Source organism: Anopheles stephensi, chromosome 3, assembly GCF_013141755.1.
Source record: "Anopheles stephensi strain Indian chromosome 3, UCI_ANSTEP_V1.0, whole genome shotgun sequence".
NCBI classification, from domain to species: domain Eukaryota; kingdom Metazoa; phylum Arthropoda; class Insecta; order Diptera; family Culicidae; genus Anopheles; species Anopheles stephensi.
In genome coordinates, this window is record NC_050203.1 from 18,557,445 (window position 1) to 18,581,316 (window position 23,872).

The 23,872-nt window shown below is 44.9% G+C and overlaps 2 protein-coding genes across 3 annotated transcripts in view; one reads left to right on the forward strand and one right to left on the reverse strand.

The window, feature by feature from the left end:
* Positions 1-4,482: 4,482 nt before the first annotated feature.
* On the reverse strand, positions 4,483-10,684 carry LOC118513463. Of its 2 annotated transcripts, none has more exons than XM_036059239.1 (4): positions 10,387-10,684; positions 6,469-6,594; positions 6,115-6,393; positions 4,483-4,821 (listed from the first exon to the last, which is right to left on the reverse strand). In XM_036059239.1, the coding sequence occupies exons 1-4, from the start codon at positions 10,424-10,426 to the stop codon at positions 4,790-4,792; spliced, it is 477 nt and encodes a 158-aa protein (XP_035915132.1). In that variant the 5' UTR covers positions 10,427-10,684; the 3' UTR covers positions 4,483-4,789. The 2 variants fall into 2 exon arrangements, with proteins under 2 accessions (XP_035915132.1, XP_035915131.1); XM_036059238.1 differs by having other exon boundaries at positions 6,469-6,597.
* Positions 10,685-19,843: 9,159 nt separating this feature from the next.
* Positions 19,844-23,872, forward strand: part of LOC118510150 (serine-rich adhesin for platelets-like) — a 137,343-nt gene continuing 133,314 nt past the window's right edge. Inside the window, exon 1 of the mRNA XM_036051654.1 lies at positions 19,844-21,069. The gene's annotated coding sequence lies outside the window, so the exon portion shown is untranslated. The remainder of the gene's footprint in view (positions 21,070-23,872) is intronic.

Sequence of the window (23,872 nt, forward strand, 5' to 3'; positions counted from 1 at the left end):
TCACCCGGGCGTAATAATGGTGCGGCAGATCGACACGACCCGTTCGATCTCCGGAAGGAAGAAAAAAGATTTCGAAGCGTAGAAATTCATCACCGTGCCATCACTTTCTATATCTTTCTACAGGCCTGTGAGTACCTATGTGTGTGTGTGTGTGTGTGTGTGTGTGTGTGTGTGTGTGTGTGTGTGTGTGCGTTGAAAAGAGAGTGATTTGATTGTTGCATCTTTTATTACTTTTGCTATTTTGATTTTGAAGCATCACCATCGGCAGGAAATTCCCAATCATCCACAAACACAAACACCCGGCAGACAGAGCTCTTAACCGCACAAAACAACACACTTGCCCCCTTAGAGATGCTTGCTCGGGGGAACGGCTTCAAGGGGCGCAACAATGCACGAAGTCATTTGTGTCCCATCTGTGCGAAGATGTCGATCGACATCGGGATAAACGTCTCCGGGAGATGGTGGCTGATGAGTGTGTGTGAGTGTGTGTTTGTCTTTTTTTCCCAACCCCACCGAAGTGCTGCTCTAAGGACCGAGATTAAGAGTTCTTGGGCCGAATGAGGTTAGGGAATGCCGGAGGCGATCCCATCTCATTAGAGGCTTCTGATCGATGCCAATCAAAACAGTGCTTGTTAACAGTGGGCATGGTGGGCTATGTATGAGGGGTAAGATTGTCTTGCGAAAGGGATTAGCACTAGCCAACGCTGGGCGAGTGTAATGTTTTCTTAAGGGTATGTCTGTGGCGCGACTTTGTCTTTAAGATGAGGAATGATGCATCTGCTTTAAATGAACTATATTGGTTTGAGATGGTGTTAAAAATCATTTTTAACAATTTTGGTGTCACTTTTAATTCTACATCTTTCTTCAAGGTATAAGAATGTTACTAGGAATGCTTGGACTGAACAGAAAAATATTTTCAAGTTTTGTAACTTTTCTAACACAGTTCCACAGACAAATTTAACAAATTTTAATCTAGAATAACTTTTTATTTTACTATCTAGATATAGATTTTCTGTGCAAGCCTTTTCCTTCATCAAAATTTCTCAAGATAAAGTTGAGCATTTTTTGGCAAAAACTAAGCTCTGTTTCTCTGCATATTCTCAACATTACTCGTGACGGAGTAGGACATTTTCAGGAAGTAGTGGACAATTTATGGAAACATGTTCAATCCAAGGTTTCAGCAACTACAAGACGTTGATCTACGTCTTTCCAGTTCTAATCGCCCAGCTAAGCTTGAGCAGTGATCATACATGGCTCGAACATTGCTTCATTATTTCATAAACCATGCATTGAACGAGCGAATAATATGAAAAATTAACAAAACTACAAAACAACCTTCTTGAGATTGATTCTCGATCATAGATAGATCTAATGAGAGTTTCACAGATGAGCTAGCAATGCTTGAGCCTATAGTTTCCATCCTAGATGAAGTGGATCGTTTTAGAACTGATTCTAGGTAAAAATTATTATCAGTAGAATCTTCTGCGATATAGATTCTGTTGCAGTAGAAGTAGAACCTTTTTGGGGGCGTTTTGGTTCAAAATATTGGATTCAATGACTTCAGATAAAATTTTCAAAAAATTAAATAGATATGAACAAGATGCTTTACTCTAACGATCATGGTGATCATGTTAAAGTTGTGTGTGATTGACTGGCTAGCGTCTGCAACAAACGCGATCTCTTCTGCCTCCTCTAGTCTGAAGGCTCTGTGCTGTACGCAAGACTGGCTTTCGTTAGCTTGATCTTCTTCCTGCTCGATTGCAATATTGCAGAATGTTTAGCGGGAATCCACTCACTCACTGCATTTTCATTGCTTAAGTGCTTCTTGGATTGAATATTTGAATTATTTGGAAAATAAATGAATTAAATTGAAAGTTTTATAAATGCGGTCTCCTCAAAAAATTGACTTTCAAAGTATTATGCAGGCTTTCATTAAAGTCGTTGTTAGCTTTGCTCACATGTGTACTCTTCGGAGCACTGCAAATGAAGAGGCTGACAGGAGGCTGATAAAAAATGAAATATATGTGCTTGTTAAATAATTAAATGCTTTAATAAACTTTTAGCAACTTATAAAACAATAAGTCAAGAAATGAAGTACACCATCCGAAGCAACTTACGATCCTCGCGACCACTTCAATCCCGTGCGATGTTTTATCTCGCGATCGCGATGTTAAATTATCTCCCTATGTGAGTGCCTTCATATGGCATCTCTACCTCAACGTACGCCACGTGTCTCGTTCGAATTTTGCAACACAACCGGCAAGAGATTGCAAGTAGTTTTTTTTTCTTCTTCGACCTCGACAAGAGGTGAAAGAAATTCATTGCTTACCGTACAGAGAAAAAAAAACCCCGCTCAAGATAGCGATTTGTATTGTGCGTTTTTTTTTTTTCGGTGGACTGTTTTTCTTTAGCTCTCCTTTTATCAGCCAGCCAACTGCTTGCCAGCAGCATGCATAAATACTTGGAGCGGGTTTGCCAAGTAATGAATGGTGAAAGAAACCCGATTTGGCCCAATTACATTGACATGATTTTTGGCAAATGGCTCTCGCGCGCGATACGATCCTCCCGGTGGAAGCTCCGGAGGCTAGCCCGACCGACCATCAAACGTGGCCTACACGCCAGCAAAGTTCAACCGAATGGAGAGGCTTCCAGTCAAAGCTTCATTTCAATTCGCTGCTCCGGTCTGTGTGTAAGTGGCCGTTTGTCGTGAAGCTACACGGTTGCGAGGGCGTCTTGCTCGCGATGTTTTTTCTTTCCTTCTCGTCGGGTGCCTCATCTCAACGGTCTTTCTTTTACTTTCGAGGCTAATGAAATGTTTCCGTTTTGGACGGTCGTCGTCCAGCAGCAGCACCAGAAGCAGCCGTTAGTGGGGAGGAGTTTAACGGCATCATTTCGGTGGTCACTTCCTGCTGCGAGATGGAGTTTGAAGTGTTAAAATATGCGCACTCACAGCCGTCGGGGTTAAGGGCTACGCGGTAAGAACGGCCACGGTACGGGGTCGTTAGGTAAAGGGTACAATTTTCGGGCATACCTTTTACGGATGGCGCACAGTAACCCAATTTCTAGCGGAGCATTCGGAAGGTGGGCCACTTGGGATGGTTCGAAATGATAGAGAAGCACAATAATAATGTTCTTGTGGGGCAGTAGTGCGATGCTAGGTTTCGCTCTGATGGGGGTTTTGAAATAAAATGAGCTTGAATTTGAGTGGGGTTGAATATTATGTTTCGAATGTTTACCAGCATTACCTTACCTGTAACTCATAAAAAAACGAATTTAAATTTAAATTTGAATAAAAAAAGGGGGGAAATAGAGTTGTAAAATACAGGGTTTTTTAGTTGATAAGACAATAGCATCCATTTTTATGGCAGGCTTCTTCGATGAAATGGCAAACAAAGCTAGTTGATATGGAAACGGTTTCGTATGACAGGGAAATCACCTTTTATTCTAATGTCCTCAGATGATGTTGTCATAGTAGCCGTTGATATAATAAATAAAATCAAGCCACAGGAATTCTCATTTCGGTCAGAAATGGTTGTCCTAAACTGTTTGATGTCGTAGTAGCAGTAGTAAGAGTTTGATTTCGAAATAGAAAAGAAATAATACAAGATGATTAGATCTTCGTACAATAAACCTTAAAAAAAACAAGCAAAGTATGAAAATAATGAGAAGAAAATAATCTTCCCAAGAAAGTTTAAGTCCAAAACATTGGTGTAGGTAATCATTAAATGTGTACACAAGAACTAAAATTCATAGAAAGGGATAATCGTGCATCGTTAACATAGAAGAAGATAAAAATGAGAAGTAAATAAGAAATCAATGATAACAAGACACTTTAAAACATCGTTTACGAGTGAAAGAAAACAAAACCACAACAAACAAACAAACGAACGTCTCAGGTCATTAGTCACCCTCGAGCACCATACCGCAGCAGATCCCCATAATAACATTTTCCGACTGTAAAGCATCTGTCTCATGGCAACTTTACAGGAAACGAAAAATCCCACAACCCGTGACGTTGCGCAACGTGATTTTCTTTCACTTAAAACTGCCTCCGTCCCTTCACCAACCCTTTTTTTCTTACCTCCCTCACATTAAGCGGCTCACATTAGGGGGCCAGAAAAGCGGTTTTACCTTCACCACAAACGGCTTAAATGTGGCCAATTAATCAACACAGCATCAACGGATAAAAAGGCGCCAAATGCACCCCACGCGGTACGCCACGTGACTCCCCGGTGCGCACGTGGTTGCGCAACTGTTTTTCTTTCACGTGCGGAAAACTCCCAGCTCGTTAAGGTGACACCCGGTCGACACGCTGTTACCCTGATGCTGCACGGACGGACACGATCGATGGCCTCTTGCCGGTAAGCCCACACGTGCCCACATATTCATTGGAAAATGGAAAATTTTCTCCTCATTAAGGCAAGCGCAAGCAAGCGGATGAGCATACACCAGCGCATGACGAATGATACTTACGCGCGTGTGTGTGTTTGTAAAGGCTTAGAGATTTTGTTTATTAATTTTCGCTACTACTACTCCTACTACTGCCCGTGTGTGATACACCTAGAAATAAATTAGAAATTTTGCGCTCGCCCTCTCATTCTCTCTTAAGAGCTTTCCGTCATGGGAGCTTCTTCGCACCCGCTTGCCAGCATCCTGCTGACTCCTTGCGCACCTGCATTACTACTCTAATGGAACCGAACCGAACCGTGTGTACTGTGGGGAACTTCAGCTGGATGCTAACGATCCGTCGTTCGGCGCATCAGCATCGGTGGGTACAATCGATGGGTCTTCAGCAAATGCCCGACTTTTTCACGGCAACTCCTGCGAAAACGGAAGAGCAAAACGGACAGGGAAAGCATTACAGTATCGGTAATGGATTATTAGGTATGCATGTGGCATTTTATTTGCAACATGGCTCATTAGGCAAAATGGTGAAGCGGGTTGTATGTGCGTGTCGCTCAAATTATGTGTGAAACTATGCGCGTGTTTTCATTTTACTTTCATGATTGATAATATCGACGGTGAAAAAATTGATCGTTTATGGATGAAAGACGCACTGCAAAAGCCAGCTGCTCGTTACTGTTGAGGGGAGCATAAATGAGCATAATTTTGGAGACGCATATGTGAGGAAGATTTCCAACGTTGATAGCAATGATGTGCGGAGTGGTTTGTTTGAAATTGTTTTGTTTTTAAAGCCACAGTCAATGTGCTTTTGATTGCTTTTAAATGTCTTTAAAGGGACACTGCGCTATCTCGGTCCTGCAGATTGTGAGTTTAAATTCAATCTAATATTTTCGATCTGGTATCTCAAGATGATCTTCCCCTTCTGCACTCTCTTAGTACAGCTCTCTTGTGGCAGAGCTCCAAATATTCTGATGTCACCAGTACTCGGTGGATTCTTGCAAATGACTAGTTTCACTAGGTAGCAAAAGCATTTCGAAACTCATTAGCTGACAGTAGATAAACTCATCGTACCTGACGGTAGACTAGCACCTAGATCATTGATACCAGAGAACGAAAATTATTGAAGCCCGCAAGGAGTAGATAGATTCCCTAGACAGATTCGAATCGAATAGGATCTTTAATGAATGACTCGAATCTGATTTAGATTCAATAAGTATTCGAATCCGATCCAAATTTGCATCCGGTTGAGATCCGATTGTGATTCGATTGAGATTTTATTAGGATTCGATTCGATGTTAATTGACAAGGATTGGATAAGGACGATCGAGTTGAAATAGTAGTGTTGTTTGCTTGCATCGTTCTTGGTAGAGTTTCTTTTAGAGATTCAGTTGGTCAGTTGTGCGACTAGTTGAGTGGCACACCAGCAAAATTGATATTTGAGAGAACTTTCAAGGAGCGCCACAGAGCTGAACAACCTCCTTCATCGAACGCATTACTGCTTCATAAGATTTTTTTATCATTGCTTGATGTAGAAAATTATTCACATGACTAGACAACGAGATTGATCTGAAATGTACTCTCATCATGCCTAACATGGGCCAGGACTTTGCTATTCAGCCAACAACAAGTAAAGATAAGCATTGATACGATCAGTAATAAGTCAGATCAAATAGACAAGGCCATAGATATTTTGAAGTGAATTACACTTACTTGGTTTCGCTCCGCACCGGTTGGCGCACTGCAGTTTGTACTCGTTGTGGTAGGTGGTGTGATCCGTGCCGCACACCGGATTGTACTGTGACAGGGTCAAACAGTTGGACATGCAACCGTAGAACGCTCGCGAACGGGGCGCCGGCTTACCGCTGTCCACTTCCGCCGACAGCTCGAGCGGACGGGCCGGCACCGGTCGGGCTTTCTCCACCGAATTATCCGTCCAGTCTGTGTTGGTTTCGAGCGCGAGCGTTGTACCGGACAGGGGTCGATTGCGCGCTGCATCAAGGGGATCCGGATGGAAGTAGATTAAAGTGGCCGCTTTTCTAACCCAGCACGGTACGGAAGGCTTACCGAATTTCTTGCCCAACGCAAATGTGTTCGGTGACCGATGGAGCCACGGACTTTGACGACGAACGCGACGCCCTGGAATGACATCGGCTTGGGTTGAGTCTGTAAGGGCTAGCAGGAGAACGCACGCTGCTGGAAAGATATGTTTCAACAAACGGAGTAGAGTACAGGGGAACAAGAGACAAGAGCACCGGTGAACAAAATGGTCCAAACGGTACGATTAGATGTGATTTTCGTTCGGAATTAGCTGTGTGAGCGGTAATTCGTGGGCACCGTTAGCTTCCCGCTTGGTCCAGCGCTTTGGAGGCATTATTGCATCGGATTATTGCAGCCTAATAATGATGGAGGCCGGCCTTCCAACACTAGGTCATCATTAGCGATTGCTGATGGCATGCAACGATCGACGCTTCGGCAAAGGGGCCAGCCGTTCAAGGGCGAAGGTGCCGGCACGGAAAGGAAACACAAATAATGATGAACCACGGCGCGAATCAAACACTGCCCAAAAATCAATCCACGGTGTCCACGGTGCCATCGGTGACCTCCACCGAGTAACACAGAAAGAAGAACGCCACAAAACCGCCTGTGGCACCCGTTTATGGCCACCAGTTTGTGTTCAAGTTGGAGGCTCACCGCACGCGGGACATTGACTCAGCAGCTGCGGTCCGTCGTTCCTTGAACTTGGCCGTCGATTTATTGGACGGCTGTGGGAGCTTGAAGATTTTTTGTTCCGCATGGAAGCACTTTTAATTGGCGCGTGCTTGCCTTTGTGGTCAGTCACATTTGCTAAGCGCTGACCGTTTGAGGTGCTAAAGATGTAGCGAAAATTGGTGGCAAAAATGTTTGGCAGAAAGGAAGTAGTGGACCGGTAGTATTAAGTAACGGAGCGTGCTCGTCAAAGGTCAACCGCAGGAGGTGCGAAATCGTTATGAAATGGCTATAAATTCTGGTGGAAATTAACGGTAGAGCGATCGGCGAAACGGAAAGCCGTTGAGTTGCGTAATAAACCGCGAATATTTGAGTGTTAAGCGATATTGGGAAGAAAAGCGCTATTAGAAGTATAGGAACAGAGCTTACGGATCTCCGAATTCGATGCAGTGAATTTCACTAGCTTAGAAAATGTTTAAATAGCGTTCAAGTGATTAGCTTATTTTGACTTTCTTCTGTACTTAAAATTGGCATCTGTGTCGCCCAAAAAAACCATCCCTAAATTTGCTAGCCCAAGTGTGAAATATGGCTTGGAAGAAGAGTAAAATTGGAATGAACCACCAGCGGTTGCCCGCTTCTTTGACGGAACTCTTCACCGAACCGATCCGTATCGGCTACGCATGGAAATCGTTTGATGCTTTTCTGGCGATGGAAATTTTCAACTCAATCAGATAATAACGAGAGAGAGAGGGAAGAAAAAAAAACTTCACCCAAAGGCAGGCATCCGAAAAGAGAAATCCTTCCACATGGAAATGATGAGCTTTTAAGCTTCGTTGTTGTTTTTTTTTGCCAAGAAAGGAGAAGACGCAAGAAGATTCGTACCGTGTTGAATCCGAAGGCTTTTGCTACTGCTTCTATACATTCAATCAAAAGCTGCCCGAATGTGCCACACACACACTCGCACACAACTCACCATCAGGCCAGGCCGCTGCCTGTGTCTGGCACGTTTGGTTGCTGGCTCGTTTTGCTCCCCCCCTCCCCCCCCCCCCCTTGCCAGACCAGAGGCTTTAGTGGGGCAGACAGAGTGGGAGACGAATTCAATTAGCCTCAAATCAAAAGCAGATCACGTTCGGTAATTATTTGCCAGCGATTATCGAGCGGTTGTCCATCTGATGGAAATGTGCAAATTGTAGTGAAAATATGCAAACCAAAAAGAAGGAAACACAAAACGCGTTCACGCATTCGGTGAGGTATAATCTTAATGTTGTTTGGGAAATGGGGGGAAAATGGTAGATCAAGATGAGCAGAGTAGAATGGGTGAGATAGAGAGTCTAGAAAGAGGGAGCGCAGTAAGAACTAAGGCAGCTTAGCGCTGGATAAGTAATGATCTTTGTTCTTTAAACGAAAATTGAGTATTTATTATTCAGTCTTGTTCAGACTGTCAAAATGAATTGGAAAAAGCAGTAGAAATGTAAAGAAATCAAAATTTCCCCTCTGTATCTCCTAGCGCTTGCAAAATTTGATGCGCCTGAAAGTATGCAATAGAGCGATCTGATTGGCAAGGCCATAGCGCCGGCGGTCTTCGAACGATAGGACCAGGGTTTAAATCTCACCTGAACCACTTCCCCTATGCCAAACTGACTATCTAGCTAGAGACAAAATTTAATTGTCGAAAGTCAAATGTCTGTTGCGGTTGTAGAGTCATGTTAGTAGAAAAGAACAAAGTATGCAATCTGCAATACACAGAGTGCTCAGCAACTGCTTTGATCACTTTTGATGTGCTTTTCTCGATTCTCTACTGCATCATTTTGGATTAAACTATATAATAGTGAATTTTGAAGTTTAAGAAACAAAATTTGAAATAAGATAAATCAAATGAAAAGTGTCTCAAAGCACTCATCAGCTTTGACGTCCTCCTACATGTGCTTGCTGCTTCATTTATTGGAAAAGATTTACGTCACAAAAGGAATTAGTAAGCACTTATTGCTACATTAAGTATGCAAATAATACGTGCAATTATCGCTTCCAATGTCCTCTTTAATGCAACCGACAGCAGAAGAAGGAGAAGAATAAAACTACTACCACTTCCGAATCCGTTCGTTCCGTGCGGTGAAGATGAGTTTTTCCATTCACATTTCCATACAGCCTTGCACGGGCTGATGGAAAACCTTCACCGTACGGTTGTGCTGTGTATCGATGAAAATGACTCATCACGAAGGATGGGTAGCGTTCGCATCCTTCGGACCGAGTTTCTGCCAAACTGCGTCACGACGTAATTTGCAGCTCTGGTCGGGTTTGCTCCCAATTCCACCAACCAAGCGCTAGAACGTGCTAGAAAGAAGCGCGAGGCGCCGAAAGTGTGCCGATGCGTTGATACGCGTGAGTGAACGCACGTGCTAGGGAAAGTGTGATTAGAGGTTGAGGTTTGGGTAGAAAAGTTGGAGTGTTTTACGCAGTTCAGTTAGTGGTAGTTGAAACAAGCAAGAGTTACTTGTACTAATTTGAAGATTCGCTTTGAGTTTTCCTTTCTATTGTCGAGTGTTTGAATAAAGCTTTTAAAATGCTTTTTGAGGTTTGATTTTTAATTGTATTTTAAATTTTGAGAAATATTTGAAAACTATTCAATTGCGTTTTAACGTAGTTTCGCTTAAATATTTTTCAGCCATGTTTGATTAATTTGAGATTTCTGAATTAAATTATAAATTTGCTTGAAAAAAAGTACACAAGATTTGATGACCTCCCGAAAAGATTGCCACTAAATCATTAGTGATAGCAACCTATGGGTGATAGCAAACTCATAGCTGGTTTAATATTTCAAATTTTAAATTGAGATTGGAACTTTCCTTTTTCTAGTCAAATTTTAATTATTTTCAGTTCATGTATCGGTAAAGTCTCATCGCAAAACTAGAGCAAACATTATCGTTTCAATTCACAACCCTTTGTTTCACTGTATCACCTTCAAGCCTTTAATGTATTCGCCTTTTTTCACCAATTGTAGCACACATTTTCCATCCTTACCAACACAAAGACTTCCTGCAAGCCGTGTAAAAAATGTATTATCTTCACCTGAATACTTCTCGCGCGGAATAATTTTCATAACATTTTAAACCACCACACACACACACACAGCTTTAAAATTCGCAGCACACAGCAGCAAACCATGAAGCACGGCGTGAAACACTGCGTTGCACATCGAGCATGATACACTTCCGCGGTTTTACGACTCATTACATAGCGGCCACTAAGTTCAGTGCCTTACGCACGCTATTTACTCACCGACCAGCGCCACACCGACCATCCGTCCGTTCCGTTTCATCTTAGGGTGTTGTTGTCGGTCTTGGAAAGATGGTTGATCCGTCTTGTAAGCACCGTCCTCGGACGCCTGGAACGCAGAACCGCAACCCGTGTCGAACCGCAATTTAACCACACTTGCCAACTCACTCGCGCTAGTTCCGGTTTCGACCGTTGCTGAGCGATGGGTTCCGATGGATGTTTGGCCCAGCCACTAAGCGCTGCTAAACGTCCGCGACTCGTCCGGTGCTAACGAAGAATCGACACTAACTGACCGCTTGGTTGAGTCCTGCCGAGCCTCTAAGAAGGTCTAGCTGGTGTACGTGCATCGCGCTTCAAGGTGCCGCACCGAGGGTGGACGCGAATGATGGTGGAGTGGGAACAATGTTCTTGATGCCCGTACTGATACATTAAGATCGGAGGGAGGTATGGGTGGTGAAGCGGTGGGAGGGGGGGATTCGAGAAATCGGAAGTCGAATGTTTATTGAGCATAAAGTTGAGGCAGACACAAGCTTTCTGACGAGGGTTGCTGGTGGGTGGGGATGTTTAAAATGGATTCAAAAATGAGAGAAAGATCCAATTTGGAGGAATACTTTATTGGTTCCTTCCAGTGGCCGAAAACTATCCCTTAAGAGACACGTGAAGATCGTTCTAGTTCTAGTAAGAGAGTGACCTTGAAAGAGCATTAATCTATCATGCGTGATGTGTTCAAGACATAGACATTACAAATTGTCTTAAGCTTAACCCATCAGTGGATGACCTTTCGGCTGCTTCACTCAAGGGTTAGCAGAACTAAAAAAAAAAGTTAGATCCGCATATCGGATACCGGAGAGACCTGATTCCAGTTAGCAACTGATTAAAATTTCCGTAACTGACCATCCCCTCGGAAGCCTCGGTGTGGCGAGCAAAATATTTTGGGACACCAAAAATCCGGTTTCCCAAACGATCTCACCAGACCTGGTGACAAGCCCATGAGCCAGCTGACAAAAAAATAGTACCAGAAACAGGTTCCGTTCGGTTTTATTATTCTGGTCAGTTCGGCTTTCTAGAACAATTCTAAGCTGTTTTCACTATCCATGCGCTGGGTCAACAGAAACTGTGTTACCATGCGCGCTAGACTGTGTCCACGCGAAGATAAATGATGATTGGCCGTTTTCGTTACCGTCCGTACATTGGACTCTACTTAAGCTGCTGTGGTTACCATTGGCTGGTGGTGCTTGGATGCTGTGAATTTCCAAACATTTGTCAAACATGTGCGACTGTCAGGGGTGTATGTGTGTAGTGTCCGGGTTGTGTTGTGTTTTTTTTTCTTTCCCAACTCAAAAAGGGCTAAAAGCATTTAAGGGTGACATTGTAAAGGTAATTTACTTAGCTGCACGTTTTTTTATATAATTAAGGTCGCTTCAAGCACTTGACATTCTTGGACCAGAGCAGCAGTTTTCCGGAGGTGTTTCATCTGACTCCCCGTCAGTTTCATCAGGCTGTATTAAACTGCACTGCCACGGGGAGAATCTTCCGGTATATATTCAATTAAATGTCCATCTCATTAAAGGTGAAGTACAGATTCATTTTGAGTATCTAGTCCTTGAGTATGTTTTGAAGACTTTAGGTATTATTGAAGAGTGCAAAGAGCTGATGTTTCAAAAAGGCATACAGTAGTAATATTAGTTTATTTGAAAGAGCTACTAAGCTTCAGTCTTTTCCATCCCGATAGATGATTTATTTGGAAAAATTACCTCTGAAGACTGTAATCTCAATTCCAGATGGTCTTTAGATGAACGAAGAAGATTGGTAGTCAGTTCTGCGTATGGGATTTGAATCCGGTCCTGCCGTATGAAGACCGGAGCCGTAATCGCCTCAGCCACCGGGCCGCCCCAACACCATTACACTATCTCAATTTGAGCCAAACACTCCTTCTCCATCCGTGTGGATGGCCTATAAGAACTAGACGAGCTGGATTGTCCGGAGTCATTCTCATGACATATAGGTCGTAGAGCTCCTGGGGCAAACGCTACGGTGGGCAAAAATTCTTCTGATCATATTTCTCTCGAACTGCTGCCCAGCTTTATCCTTCGTGACAGATGTTTCTAGTGGAGAAGTTTCCTCAGATCCGCTCCATAGTGAAGAAGAGAGGGCTCGTTATCTAAGCCTAAATTTTGATCATATGACATTTTAATCCCTACGAGCTAGGTTATTTATTTTAGGATAAATCTTTATTTTTTATGCACACAGAAAGGCCTGGTCGTTTTGCTTAAGACTAGCTCACAAATAGTTCATCTTTCACTTTAGTTTGGAACCATTTTCTCCTCCGCACCTGGGCACCTTATCCCAGGTGTGCTCGGTTGAGAAAACATTCTAAAGATTGTATCAAACGAAAGACCCGCAATCACCGACACATTCACCGACAGCCTGTCAATAAGAACGTATCAATGTCCAAACCTCACCTGAGATAACCACTGTCACTTTTTGACCATCCTTCAGAGCATTCATCCAGCGCGCGAATCGATTTCACCTGCCATTGCCGAAAAAGTATGAGCAGGAAATCGATCGAACATCAAGTGGTGGTTTGGAGTGCTTGTTAGCTTGTAGCTCCGTAGTAGCAGAACAGGGGCGAGAACCAGTACCCAAGTGTTCCCAAGGTTTCGACAAACTGCGACGAACCGTGAACGATGATTTGATGAGAAACCTCCCAGACAAACCATCGCCAAGGAGAAGGGCCGTTACCGCTTCGGTTGCTCGTCGTTTGCTGATCCTGGACGGTACGGTGTTCCATGAGGCACAGTACGGCGCTCAGTGTATAATGTTGCAATTTATATACGCTCTACGGCGTAATGATGTAAATGTCCTCCGATTGCTATGGCCTGGCGAAGAAAAGCGCAACCACCGAACCTCCGAAACGAACGAACGATTCCATCCGATTCCAGCTGCCGGCTCCACCGGGCAGAAGGTAAATAAATAATACGGCGCGGAATGAGCTTCATTCTAGTTGGCGTAAAAAAATGAGAAATAAATAGAGTCCGTTGGCACCGAATGGGTATCGGCGGAGCGCAAGAGGATACACAAGACCATACCGAAAGAACAGCTGGAAGAAAGTTTTGGCGAACTGGCGATGATGCTGCGAATGGTTGTGATGCCTCGGAAAAAGGGGTTACTGAACGACTCTCTCTCTCTCTCTCTCTCTCTCTCTCTCTCTTTCTGACGTTGAGGGAATGCAAGCAGAAAAGGGCGGTTGATCTTCTTAATTGCATATTTAGCAGACAGTTCAAGGTCGTGGCTGGTGGATGCCAACCAGCTTCTCGCGAGACGATGTCAGCGACGGCAACAGCGTAAATCGGTATGCCCATTAAGCTCGGCGAAAGATTACGACCACAATAAAAGGCGCACCATGTGGTTATGCTTTTCGGGGCTAATGTTTTGACTGATATCGCGCGTTGGAGAGGCTTTGGGGTACAATTTCACCTCCATCTGTAAGGTTAATTAATTGATATTTTTAGGATGTTTGGATATTCTGAGCTATATTCTTTTCTGCTTCGTTATGAGAGCGTTTTGAGCTGAGCAGTAGAACAAAAAGATAAGAGCTAAACTTAGGATATTTCCCTAAAGCTCCCGGAAGGCTCCAATCCAAGGAAAGCTCTTATAAACTCTGCTAGATCAGCCGAATGAAGTTCTTCATAATTTGAGTAATAATAATTCACTTCCTTTGCCCAAAACTTCTTCAGGAAAACTCTCCAGAGACTCTCAAACCTCCAGCGGATGCAAATGAAATGAAAACTGCATTTTAATTTGCCAAGACCAATGATGTATCCTAACAAAACATCAATCTTGCTGGCCCAAACCTGGGATAAAGTTTTAAAACCTCAGGCCCCGTTCCGAAAAATGGGAAGGATCCAAAGCAAACAAACCTTTCCCCTTTTTCCCTTGCAGTTGACCCTTTGCCGGAAAGCGTTGGCCTAAAGGCGAAGCAAGGAAGGAGATTTTATTTATATTCAATCTGCCCAACACCAGTCAGTCCAGTTGCTTATGGGGCTGCTACTTTTCCCATTAGCTTGATTGAGCGTACAAGCGTGCCCGGAAAAAAACCTCGGTGGCGAGATCCGCAATCGCACGAAGGAATGATTGTTTTTCTTGTTGGCCCTTTTGTTGTGCCCTTTCATACCCCAATACCGTTTCCCGATGGATCGGCTGAAGAAAACATTGTCAATCATTGCCAAATTAGGTACAGCACCATTCGTTTCGTATTTCGTAGGATAAGCCAACAGTCCCCCGGTGGGAGGGTTTTTAATATGCAAAAATCATTTTCTTCGTCCCTTGGGATGAAAATTCTATTGAGACCAAGAGAAAGTGAAAGAGAGAGAGAGAGAGCATTGCAATGAAGTTGCCCGGTATGAACCAGTGTGTTTTTGTGTATCACGTATCACGGCCATTGCTGCCGACGGCTCGTCTGCACACGTGATTTTCAATCACTGAAGCGAACCGAACGGGGCCTGATCCAATAATCAAACAAAACATCTGTTGAATAGGAAAATTGGAAAAGCTTTTGCTTCCCCCCCCGGAACGGTCGGTATGACGTTTGTTTATCTCGCAGTGTTTGATTGTCTTGGGCGCCGGGACTGGGAAAACGTAGAAGAGAGCAGGACGTCGTGGTGGGACACGAGGATGGAAATTTATCGTGACTAGACTTGCCAGCCGTCTGGCAGGTAGCGTTTGCTGACGAACGAGTCAAGCTGAAGACAATTGGAAAAGCCCGGGCACTGTGGACGAGCTAGGTAAGGAAAATCAGCGCCAGACCATTGGATGCCCGAATCTGAGCGATTGTCGGGCAGGACTCCCGCCGAGCTTATCCCGTCTGCAAGGATCCACACCTCACCAGGGGCTGTGTGTGTGTGTGTGTGCTGTTGGGCTTATCCTTAAGGGATGAGTTGTCAGCCGGTTTCGAATCCAACACTATCCAGCACCGAATGCACCTGCGAGCTCGCGCGAAGGTCCCAGAAACCGGGGGGACGCTGATTGGGGCAACACGTAACACGTCTGGCAAACGGTGCAAACATGCCGGGAATTTTAAGCGAGTAACGGCAGCTAATGGATTGTTTTAATCAAATTCTCCTGGCATGGACCACCAGCTGCAGGTGTGTGTGTGTTTGTCGGGATGTCGGGATGCGATTATGTGTCCGTGATGGTATTGAAGCGAAGGAAATTAACTTTCGACCCGAAGCCCTGAACTGTTTTCGTTAGCCGACGTCGTTAGCTGCTAGTGCGATCCGACCAGACCCGGCCAGGCCAACGCTGGCCAGGGATTACAACGAGCGATTATTGTGATTATGTAAATTTCGAGTTGATTGTGGAGCTGTTGGCCGGCGTCGTGGCTCGATGCAGACGTGAAAATGATGAACGGGTCCATGGCGACACGTGGGAGACTTTTCAATTTTGCAGCCTAAATGTTGTTACAGTCTCGGCTCTCGGACGTTAGCGTTAGCTACCTGTTCCACGTCACGGTGGTGTTACGGTACCCAAATCGTATCGTTCTATTCAATTTCGGAATAATAAATAGTGATCATTCGCTGGTGGGGTTGGGTTGGATGGACACAATGGAAAATTGAAGCACTAATTGTGTTAAAGACTTTCTAGCCACTTTGACTTTGTTATGGTGTAGTTTGTAGTTTAAGCATAATGTTTGTTTTGCAGTGAAAACATATAAGAATATGATAGATTAGAGAACTATTGATATAAAAGGAAGAAAATGAAAGGATAGAACAGTTAAAATTTATTTTTTCAGTAGACGCTACACTTCAATGGTTTGTTGGGCTATGAACATGTATTAAATTCATGGAAAAATAGTTTAATAAAATAATAAGACTTTCTTTTCATACTTTTAGTAAGAGTTTTCGTTCTTTAACTATATTTCGTTAGGTGAAGTTAACAGTAACAAACAGTTACACCATGGTTGTTTTACTCACCACAAAATTTGAATAGTTACGCCTGATGGTATGCAATACTAACACACCGTAGTTACGCTTCGGGCAGGTATGCAATATGCAATACACCACTCTCTAAAGTTATGCAATCTACAATACAGCTTCGTGGTTTTCATCACAAAGTTGATTGAAATTGGTGTTTCTTATTGAAAAAAATTAACAATTGATAAATTATTGTTCACTTTTATTTAATCTTGAAAGGTTAAAAATAATTATATTTGACAGGTTATTCCCAATATTTTTAAGACAATATTAAATGCCTTTTCCGTTGAGGCACGCACCAGCTCTCAATCATCATAATGCATTGCCTAGGTGTAAACCGTCGCCCATAAAGCATTTCACGAATCGTTCGCACGATGAATTGCTCCATTAGTCGCCCATGGAAAAGCGATGCAAAAACACACACACACACTCACACGATTCCTTCCAACGCAAACGCAAGCACGATGAATGGGTTGAACTTTGTGTGTCGTGAAAATATTTTACCACCCTTCACGTCACCTTCCGGTGAGCCCCATTGTAACTCGCACTCATCGCAATGGCTTCACGTTCTCGGAACGGACTCGTGGCGGGGTGCTGAGTACGCGTCTTGCATACGCGTGGGCCAACTTTACAATTCCGATACTACGCACCAGACGGAGACAATAACAAACAATAATAATGGTTCGTCGTAGGGTAGCCCAAAATTTGGGCCCGAGTGGCGTCAAGCCGTCTACTGCGGAGCATGCGAAACCGGTAAACCCCACGCAATTTGTCAGCTCACCCCGGTATGGTTGCGTGTGTGCGAGTGCGAACGAATGTGCTGTGTGAGCAATATTCCTGATAGCTTTCCACGACAATGGCCATATTTTATGTGTCTCGCCTGGGCAGCGTTTCGGTGGTTTTGGAAAGTCTCCAAAAGCTTGCGGTGCAAGAGTTCCAGCCCAACGAAAAAAGCGGACAACTCCGTACCATCAGACGCACACGTACACGGGAAGGTTTGAAGTTGCAAATGTCTGACACGAATTCGAAGCTGGCAGATGTGCCTGTGTGCAAGCTCCGAGCATTGTAGACTGGGTCTCAAACGAGTCCCGGGAGCTTAGGTCTTGAACCTGCGGAAATGACTGAACGCGACTTCATTCACCGGTACGCTCGAGCGCTTTTCCGTACTCGTCATGTAAACAAGCCCAGCCGAGGACTCACCCGGCTCACCATCGCTGCATGCACCAGCCGATGCAGAGATACCGTTGGGAATGTAGGAATCTCCACCGGGACACACGACAGGAGACGACGCCTTGCCCGGGCGTAGGCTTCGGAGAGGGAGAAGACGTACGGCGTCCGTAATGGCGGCCGGATAGACGCAATGTCAAGCTGCAGTCTGAAGCTGGAGCGCTGGAGCGGACTGGGCGTAGGCAGCGAGCGTAGCAGTGTAGAGTATCTCGACGTCTAGACATCGACTAGACATGCCTCGAACGTCAACCGCCTCCCAGGCCGACGTGGTTGTCTCCCCGTCTCCCGGGACCTCGTTTTGCCCACCGCCTATGCCAGCCAGCCACTGACGCTCGTGCCAGCTCTCATCGGTGCCTGTCACGAGCTGGCAATAATCAATTTCATCCACCCTCCCCATGCAACCACCTGCCTCATTCAAGACCGCCCCAGTGCTTTCGGTAGACACAATCGAAAAAGCGGATCTGCACAGACCGAGACAGCCTGCTGCGGTTTCGGTTCCGGCGGGCATTTTGCGGTTTTGGCTCCGAGCATCAATGACTAGGTCGGTCGAGTCGTCTTTTGCAAAACGTGGTTTTGCATTTTGTGTGCCGGTTTGGGCCGGTGGTGGTTCGCTCTATCTCTTCGCTTTTCCGGTGGGAAATGTTTGCTGGGTGTAATTATTCCACATCAAACAGACTGGGACGGCTGAATGTTTGTCGGAAGTTTGCCAGGCTCTGGGCGGCGATTGTGAAGATAGACTAGATTGGTTGGTTTGCGAGAGATTCAATTTACTGATCACCACTTGCAACCACACTGATGACTGGTATGTTTTGACTCGGTATTCTGTATTATGGTTTGATATGTTAGAAAACATCTTTTTGGTGCAGCCGAGCAAAGGTTGATTGAAGTTGGGCGCCATATTAGATACGTTTCAGTGGTTGTGTGTTTAACCAGCTCTAGCCATTTGATTCTTGATCTTATTGTGAGATTGTTAATTTGCTCTAATTGTTCACAAACCTATGAAGGGAAATTGGTTTTTTGGTTTTGCTTTTGGTAGCAGATAAGTTAGCATTGATCAGAAATTGTACAGCCTAAGGTTGGGTAAACTGTCTCAATTTAAAATTTTGGTCTGATAAATGTTGATTTCAGACCAGCTCTTTCTTGGTAGCTACTGGTGAGCGCCTGAAGGTATGCAAAACTATATTTTACCATTTAATTAGATCCTAGAATATCCGTCGTCGTCGGTCGAATCAGGTCAAAGCGAATGCTAAAAGTATTTTTTGAATTTTTAAGAAATCTTAACAATATGACTCTATAAGTTGAACAAAACCTTTGAAGCTTCGACAGCCCTAAATCCCTAAATTAAGTCACTAAATTTAAAACGGTGATTTAAATAATATTCTTAAACCTTGAAAACTTAAAAAGTTGGTAAAATCTACAAAAGTTTGTCTAGTGTTTTTGTATTATATTTCATACGTGTGCGATTTACATTTTTCTCTGTATTTTTTGATAATTGAAGATAAGTTTTAATTTATTTTTATAGGCATAACAATGCTTTTTTTTATAAAAATGCATCAAGGACGTGATTTTTAGCTTATAATTGATGTTCATAAATAGATACTGAAATTCATAACATCACTCAAAGCTAAATTTAATTTTTTTTATAAAATTATTTATTAAAAATTTATTAAAATAAAAAAAGAATTCAGTTTTAAAAAACATACACGCACCCGCCAGTCTAACGAACCCTGTGATTTAGTCTGCAAACGGAAAATCACAGATTATTCGCTGAGAGCATCCGGATTCGCAGTATCACCGTGAGAGTCAACGCCTGGAGACGGGTGAGACAGTTATGGGAATAGTCATTGCTGCTCATGAACGATCCTCACTCTTTCACCGTTTTCCTACGCACTGCTACACTATCTAGTCTAAAATGTTTCACATGCAATGTCCCCCCATTCTTAGTAGGAAAGATAGAACCCTCCAAACATGCTGGCTGATTTAAAACTGCCATACAGCCTACGAGCGACCAGGAGCCTCCACCGCGTCCTGTCCATTGGTGAACGATCGCACGCCGCACACACACAAACACACACATAGAGCGCATCTGCCGTCCGCGAGGTGAAATATTAATGAGCCAAATAAATAAAAATAAACATCAACACACGGCGCGTAATAAAATTGGCGCTACCAACGCGACGGTTCCGCGAGAGCGCTCGCCGACTAGAAGATGTCAGTAGTGCGAAGCTAACGGTAGCGCGAGGACACATCCAACGCCACAACACACATTCGCCGTCGTTCTTACCACGCTTCTAGTAGACGGTGCAAGAGAGAGAGAGAGAGAGAGAGCGGGAGCGTCGAAGAAAGTGAAAAGCAAACATAGAAAGAGATGCTGCACTTCTCGCACCACAACTCAGCTCTGTGAGTGGTGAGATGAGCGCGATCTCAGCGTGCTACAGATTGTCCGCGTGTTTTGGTGAGCGATTCGTAGCTGTCAAACGCATTTTCAATCGCTAGTTGTTTCACGGTGGCTCCCGCGCTGCGCTACGATTTTTGCCCTCCCCGAGTGTTGTGCTGTTTCGTCCGTCTGCCGTCCGTGCCCAGCAACGGGAAGTCAAACAGAGGCCTGCCGGTGTCCCATTCGGTGTGATTGATTTGTCGAAGTGCGTGTGTGCGTTCAAATGTCATGGCTTGCTGGAAGTGTTTCCGTCGCCCGTTGACGGTTTGCCGAGCGCCAGCGGGGGCCATTTTGGTGTCGGAACCGCCGTCGCCATCGTCGTAATTTGTGCCCGTGCCTGTGCACCCGCGCTCCGTATCCGTGCGGGATTTATTATTAGACCTCGTGAGTCTCGTGAAAGCCGGCCGAAAAGTGCGCAACCAAGCACGGCCCGCTCGGTGTGTGTGTGTGTGTGTGAGAGTGTGTGTTGCGCGCAAAAAAGGTTCCGATGCAAGCTACCCAGTTCCGCCCGACACACATATACACACGCCTTTGCTTCCGTCGGCCAGTGTGTAGTAAACGTCAAGAGTGCGTACGGTGAAAAAAAACTGGCGCGGCCGCCATACGCCGGGTGCAATAATTCGCAATTTCATATGCAAAATAGTGGATGGATGCACTTGCACCAGTTGCGCGCGTGCGAGCAAAGTAAGCGTTTTTGAGTGTCTGTGTGTATGTGTGTGTGATTGTATCCCGTATCCGTGCTAGCGGGTCACGATTTGCATTTGCAACGAGTTCGTGGCCCATAACGCGTGTGTGTGCTAGTGGCGTGAGCAAAGCAGCGAGAATCCGGTCTCTCGCGTGTACTTCAATTTCACCGTGGCCTCTTCCAGCAATTGTAGGTGAATGAGTAATATCGTTTGGTATATCAGTGAAACTGAACGCCGAACACGTCCGAGCAGTTAGTGGTACATCCAGTGGTCTGAGGTTCCCCCGAAGGAAACCTGAAGGAATGTGAACAACTGTGTACTATCTAGTTTTAGTTCCGGACAACACGTTCCCAACGTCCACGCGGTAGGTGCTCTCGGTAGTGCTACTCGCCCCATATATTCGATAGTGTGTCAATTGGTGTGCCTGGAGGCTAATGGCCATCGCCACGCGGGCGTAGATAAAAGGGACAACTTTGGGGACAGCATTTTTTTTGTACTTCCTTCTTCACTTCCACAACAGTGTTCACCGTTCCCGCCATATTGGCTTTGATGGCGAGTGCGCCACATCGTTTGCGGGCAGACCAGCCGAAATACCTCCGTCTCCGTTCTATTTAAAGAACCCAACTTTTCCCTCAACGGGTAGGATCCGCTGCAAAAATTCTCTCCGATATTATTTTCACCCAGAAACCGTGGCGACAGCGCGAAAATACCGACAGATCACCGCCCCGACAGAGTCGCAGTCGCGCGGCTGAAATGATGATGTTGGTCCGGGTGGTCTGGGGGATTGCTCACGGTCGCGGTGAGTTGAAGGGACTCTCATCTCACTCGAGGTTCACTTGACAGCTCCTCACCGTGAGACGGCCATCGGTGAGAGACGATATCGATGTGAGATCGACGAGACGCTGAGAATTTGTTTTGTTCCTTTCCTGCATATCGGGGCGTTTTTTTCTTCTGTACGCTTTTCCTTGCCCCCCCCCCTCGTTCTTGTTTTTCCAACCCACTCCTCCCCGACTCGCTGCCACATCCATTACAGGTCAGGTCTCGTATGGTCCCCCCATCCGGTTGGGCACATGCGCCGTACGGTTTGTTTTGACGGGATTCACCAGTCAGTGATAGTGGCCGAGTCTCTCTACCCTCTTGCCAAGCCCTCCCTTCCCCACCACGTCTGCGAGGGGAAGTAGGTGATGGGGGGCAAGGAGGACTAGGGTGGTAACGCAAAATCATCTGTCAGACGGTCGGCTCACCCAAACTCACCCTCCGCCGATCCTGGCCGGTTGGGGTTCGTTCTCGGATGAAAAGTTTCTACACGAGGCGACGAGAACCATTAGCGTGTGTTGTTAGGTCTAAAAGGTAACATCAACAGCACAAAAAAAAAAAACCCGATGATGACCAGAAATTGATGATGAAAATTCTGTGTGCGCTTGTGAAGGAAAGCGGACGCCGGGATCTCAATCAATTTCGACATTTAGCCGGTGAGAAGCTTGGCGGTCTTTCCGTGTTTTCCTTACCTTCCTTCGTTCTCAGGACACTCGCGACTCTGTCTACTACCGGCTAGGCAGTGAAGTCAAGTCATAAATATGTATCCGGTTCGGAATTGCTTCACCGTTTTACAACCTTCTCTGCTCGAGGGGGGGCTAGTTTTTTTTACAGACCATTCGCTTCACACGTTTCACCTAGATCCTAGGGAATGGGGTCGTCCCTCCACGGGATCTCTCCCGTGCGATACTTGCCGTCACGTTGCAGAAGAAGAAGAAGAAGGAAAAAAAAAGAAACTCAAACGCAAATCCTGCAAATGTCATCACTCAGAGAAAAATGAGAGCTAAATATAAATATATTTTCTTGTCGGTTCCCCCATTCCCTTCCACCGACCTCTGACACCCCTCTCAGGAGGAGGAGGTTGGGAAGGGGGGGGGGGGGGTGGTGAAATGTTTTTTTCCCACCCTACCATGTCCACCGGTACGATGATTATGATGTAGAGCGACAGACACGGGCACATGGCACTCGGGCGTAGTAGAACGGATAGTTGATACGCGCAGGAAGCATATTTTTCGCGATGACCACTAAGTTGGTAGTAAATCAAACGTGTACATGTGTGGTATTTTAGCTGCACGGTATCTGCGCCGGGCGACAGGACAGGACAACGTCTCCAACGACGGTGCTATAATTGAAACTGATCGAACGGTGGTGAATCTGTCGGTGGAGTGTAGCACAGCTCGTGTGGGGACACCCAGCACAGCACCACGTTGGTCGGTGGTTGGATGGTTTCGGATGGCGGGCCGAGGATGGGACAGTAAAGTCACTCGGATGGAAGATGTTTGGAATCCATCCGATGGGCTGGCGGCTTGCCCAGGCGGTGGTCGACACGATTGCATAATTCGTGCACAGGTGGATCGGAAACGGTTGCTCAGAGTCTGCTTTGGAGGCCTGTCAGTTTAAGTTTGCGGGGTTGTTGTTTTGGGTTGGTGCTGTAGACTTGCTGCTGAACGTTGAGTACGTGTTAAAAATAAGATCTATTAGCTACTTGCCTTTTATGTTTCCATGATGGATTTAATGCGTTAGTCATTACCCTATAATTAGTTTACGCGCCGATATCGGGGTTTGCTTCTTACATCGAGGACTATGCTAAGTTTTTTGACAATTTTCAAATAGTAGTCTTCGTCACTTCATCACCATTATTCGTGATTTTTGTTGAATTGCTTGAAGTTTTCTGTTTAAATTGTTTTAGATTGCATATTCTCATCGATAAGGCCTATCAAAGCACTGTTTGTCTTCTAGAAAGCGAAAGTTTTCTCCTATTAATTAAGAGCGGCCTGGAAATCGATAATATTATTCACTCACAATATTAACGGAATACGTATTCATTGAAACTCATTTTTAATTATTGATTATCGCACATTCAAACCAACAGGATTGAATATTCATTTACTGAATTTCAATCCACACAACAGAGTTTTAGAATCAGGAGAATGTTTCTAATGAATAGTTGATGCTAACGAGTCCGTTTAGAATATTCTCAAGCATATAATGGAATATTGCATACGGTGAGGGGATGTATGCAATGCTGCTATGTAATTTTGCAATCAGCAGTAAATTAATGGAATGGAATTTACTTAAACTTTTCCTACTACTTTTTGCACTAATGCTCGAATTGAAGTTCATGAAGCGTG

Bases quoted from the DNA above. Each gene is read 5' to 3' on its own strand.
- LOC118513463 (XM_036059238.1), bottom strand. From the start codon at position 10,426: ATGAAACGGAACGGACGGATGGTCGGTGTGGCGCTGGTCG. The intron at 6,394-6,468 runs GTAAGCCTTCCG...CCCTTGATGCAG, and splicing joins TGCGTTGGGCAAGAAATTCG to CGCGCAATCGACCCCTGTCC. The intron at 4,822-6,114 runs GTAAGTGTAATT...CCGTTTTCGCAG, and splicing joins CCGGTGCGGAGCGAAACCAA to GAGTTGCCGTGAAAAAGTCG.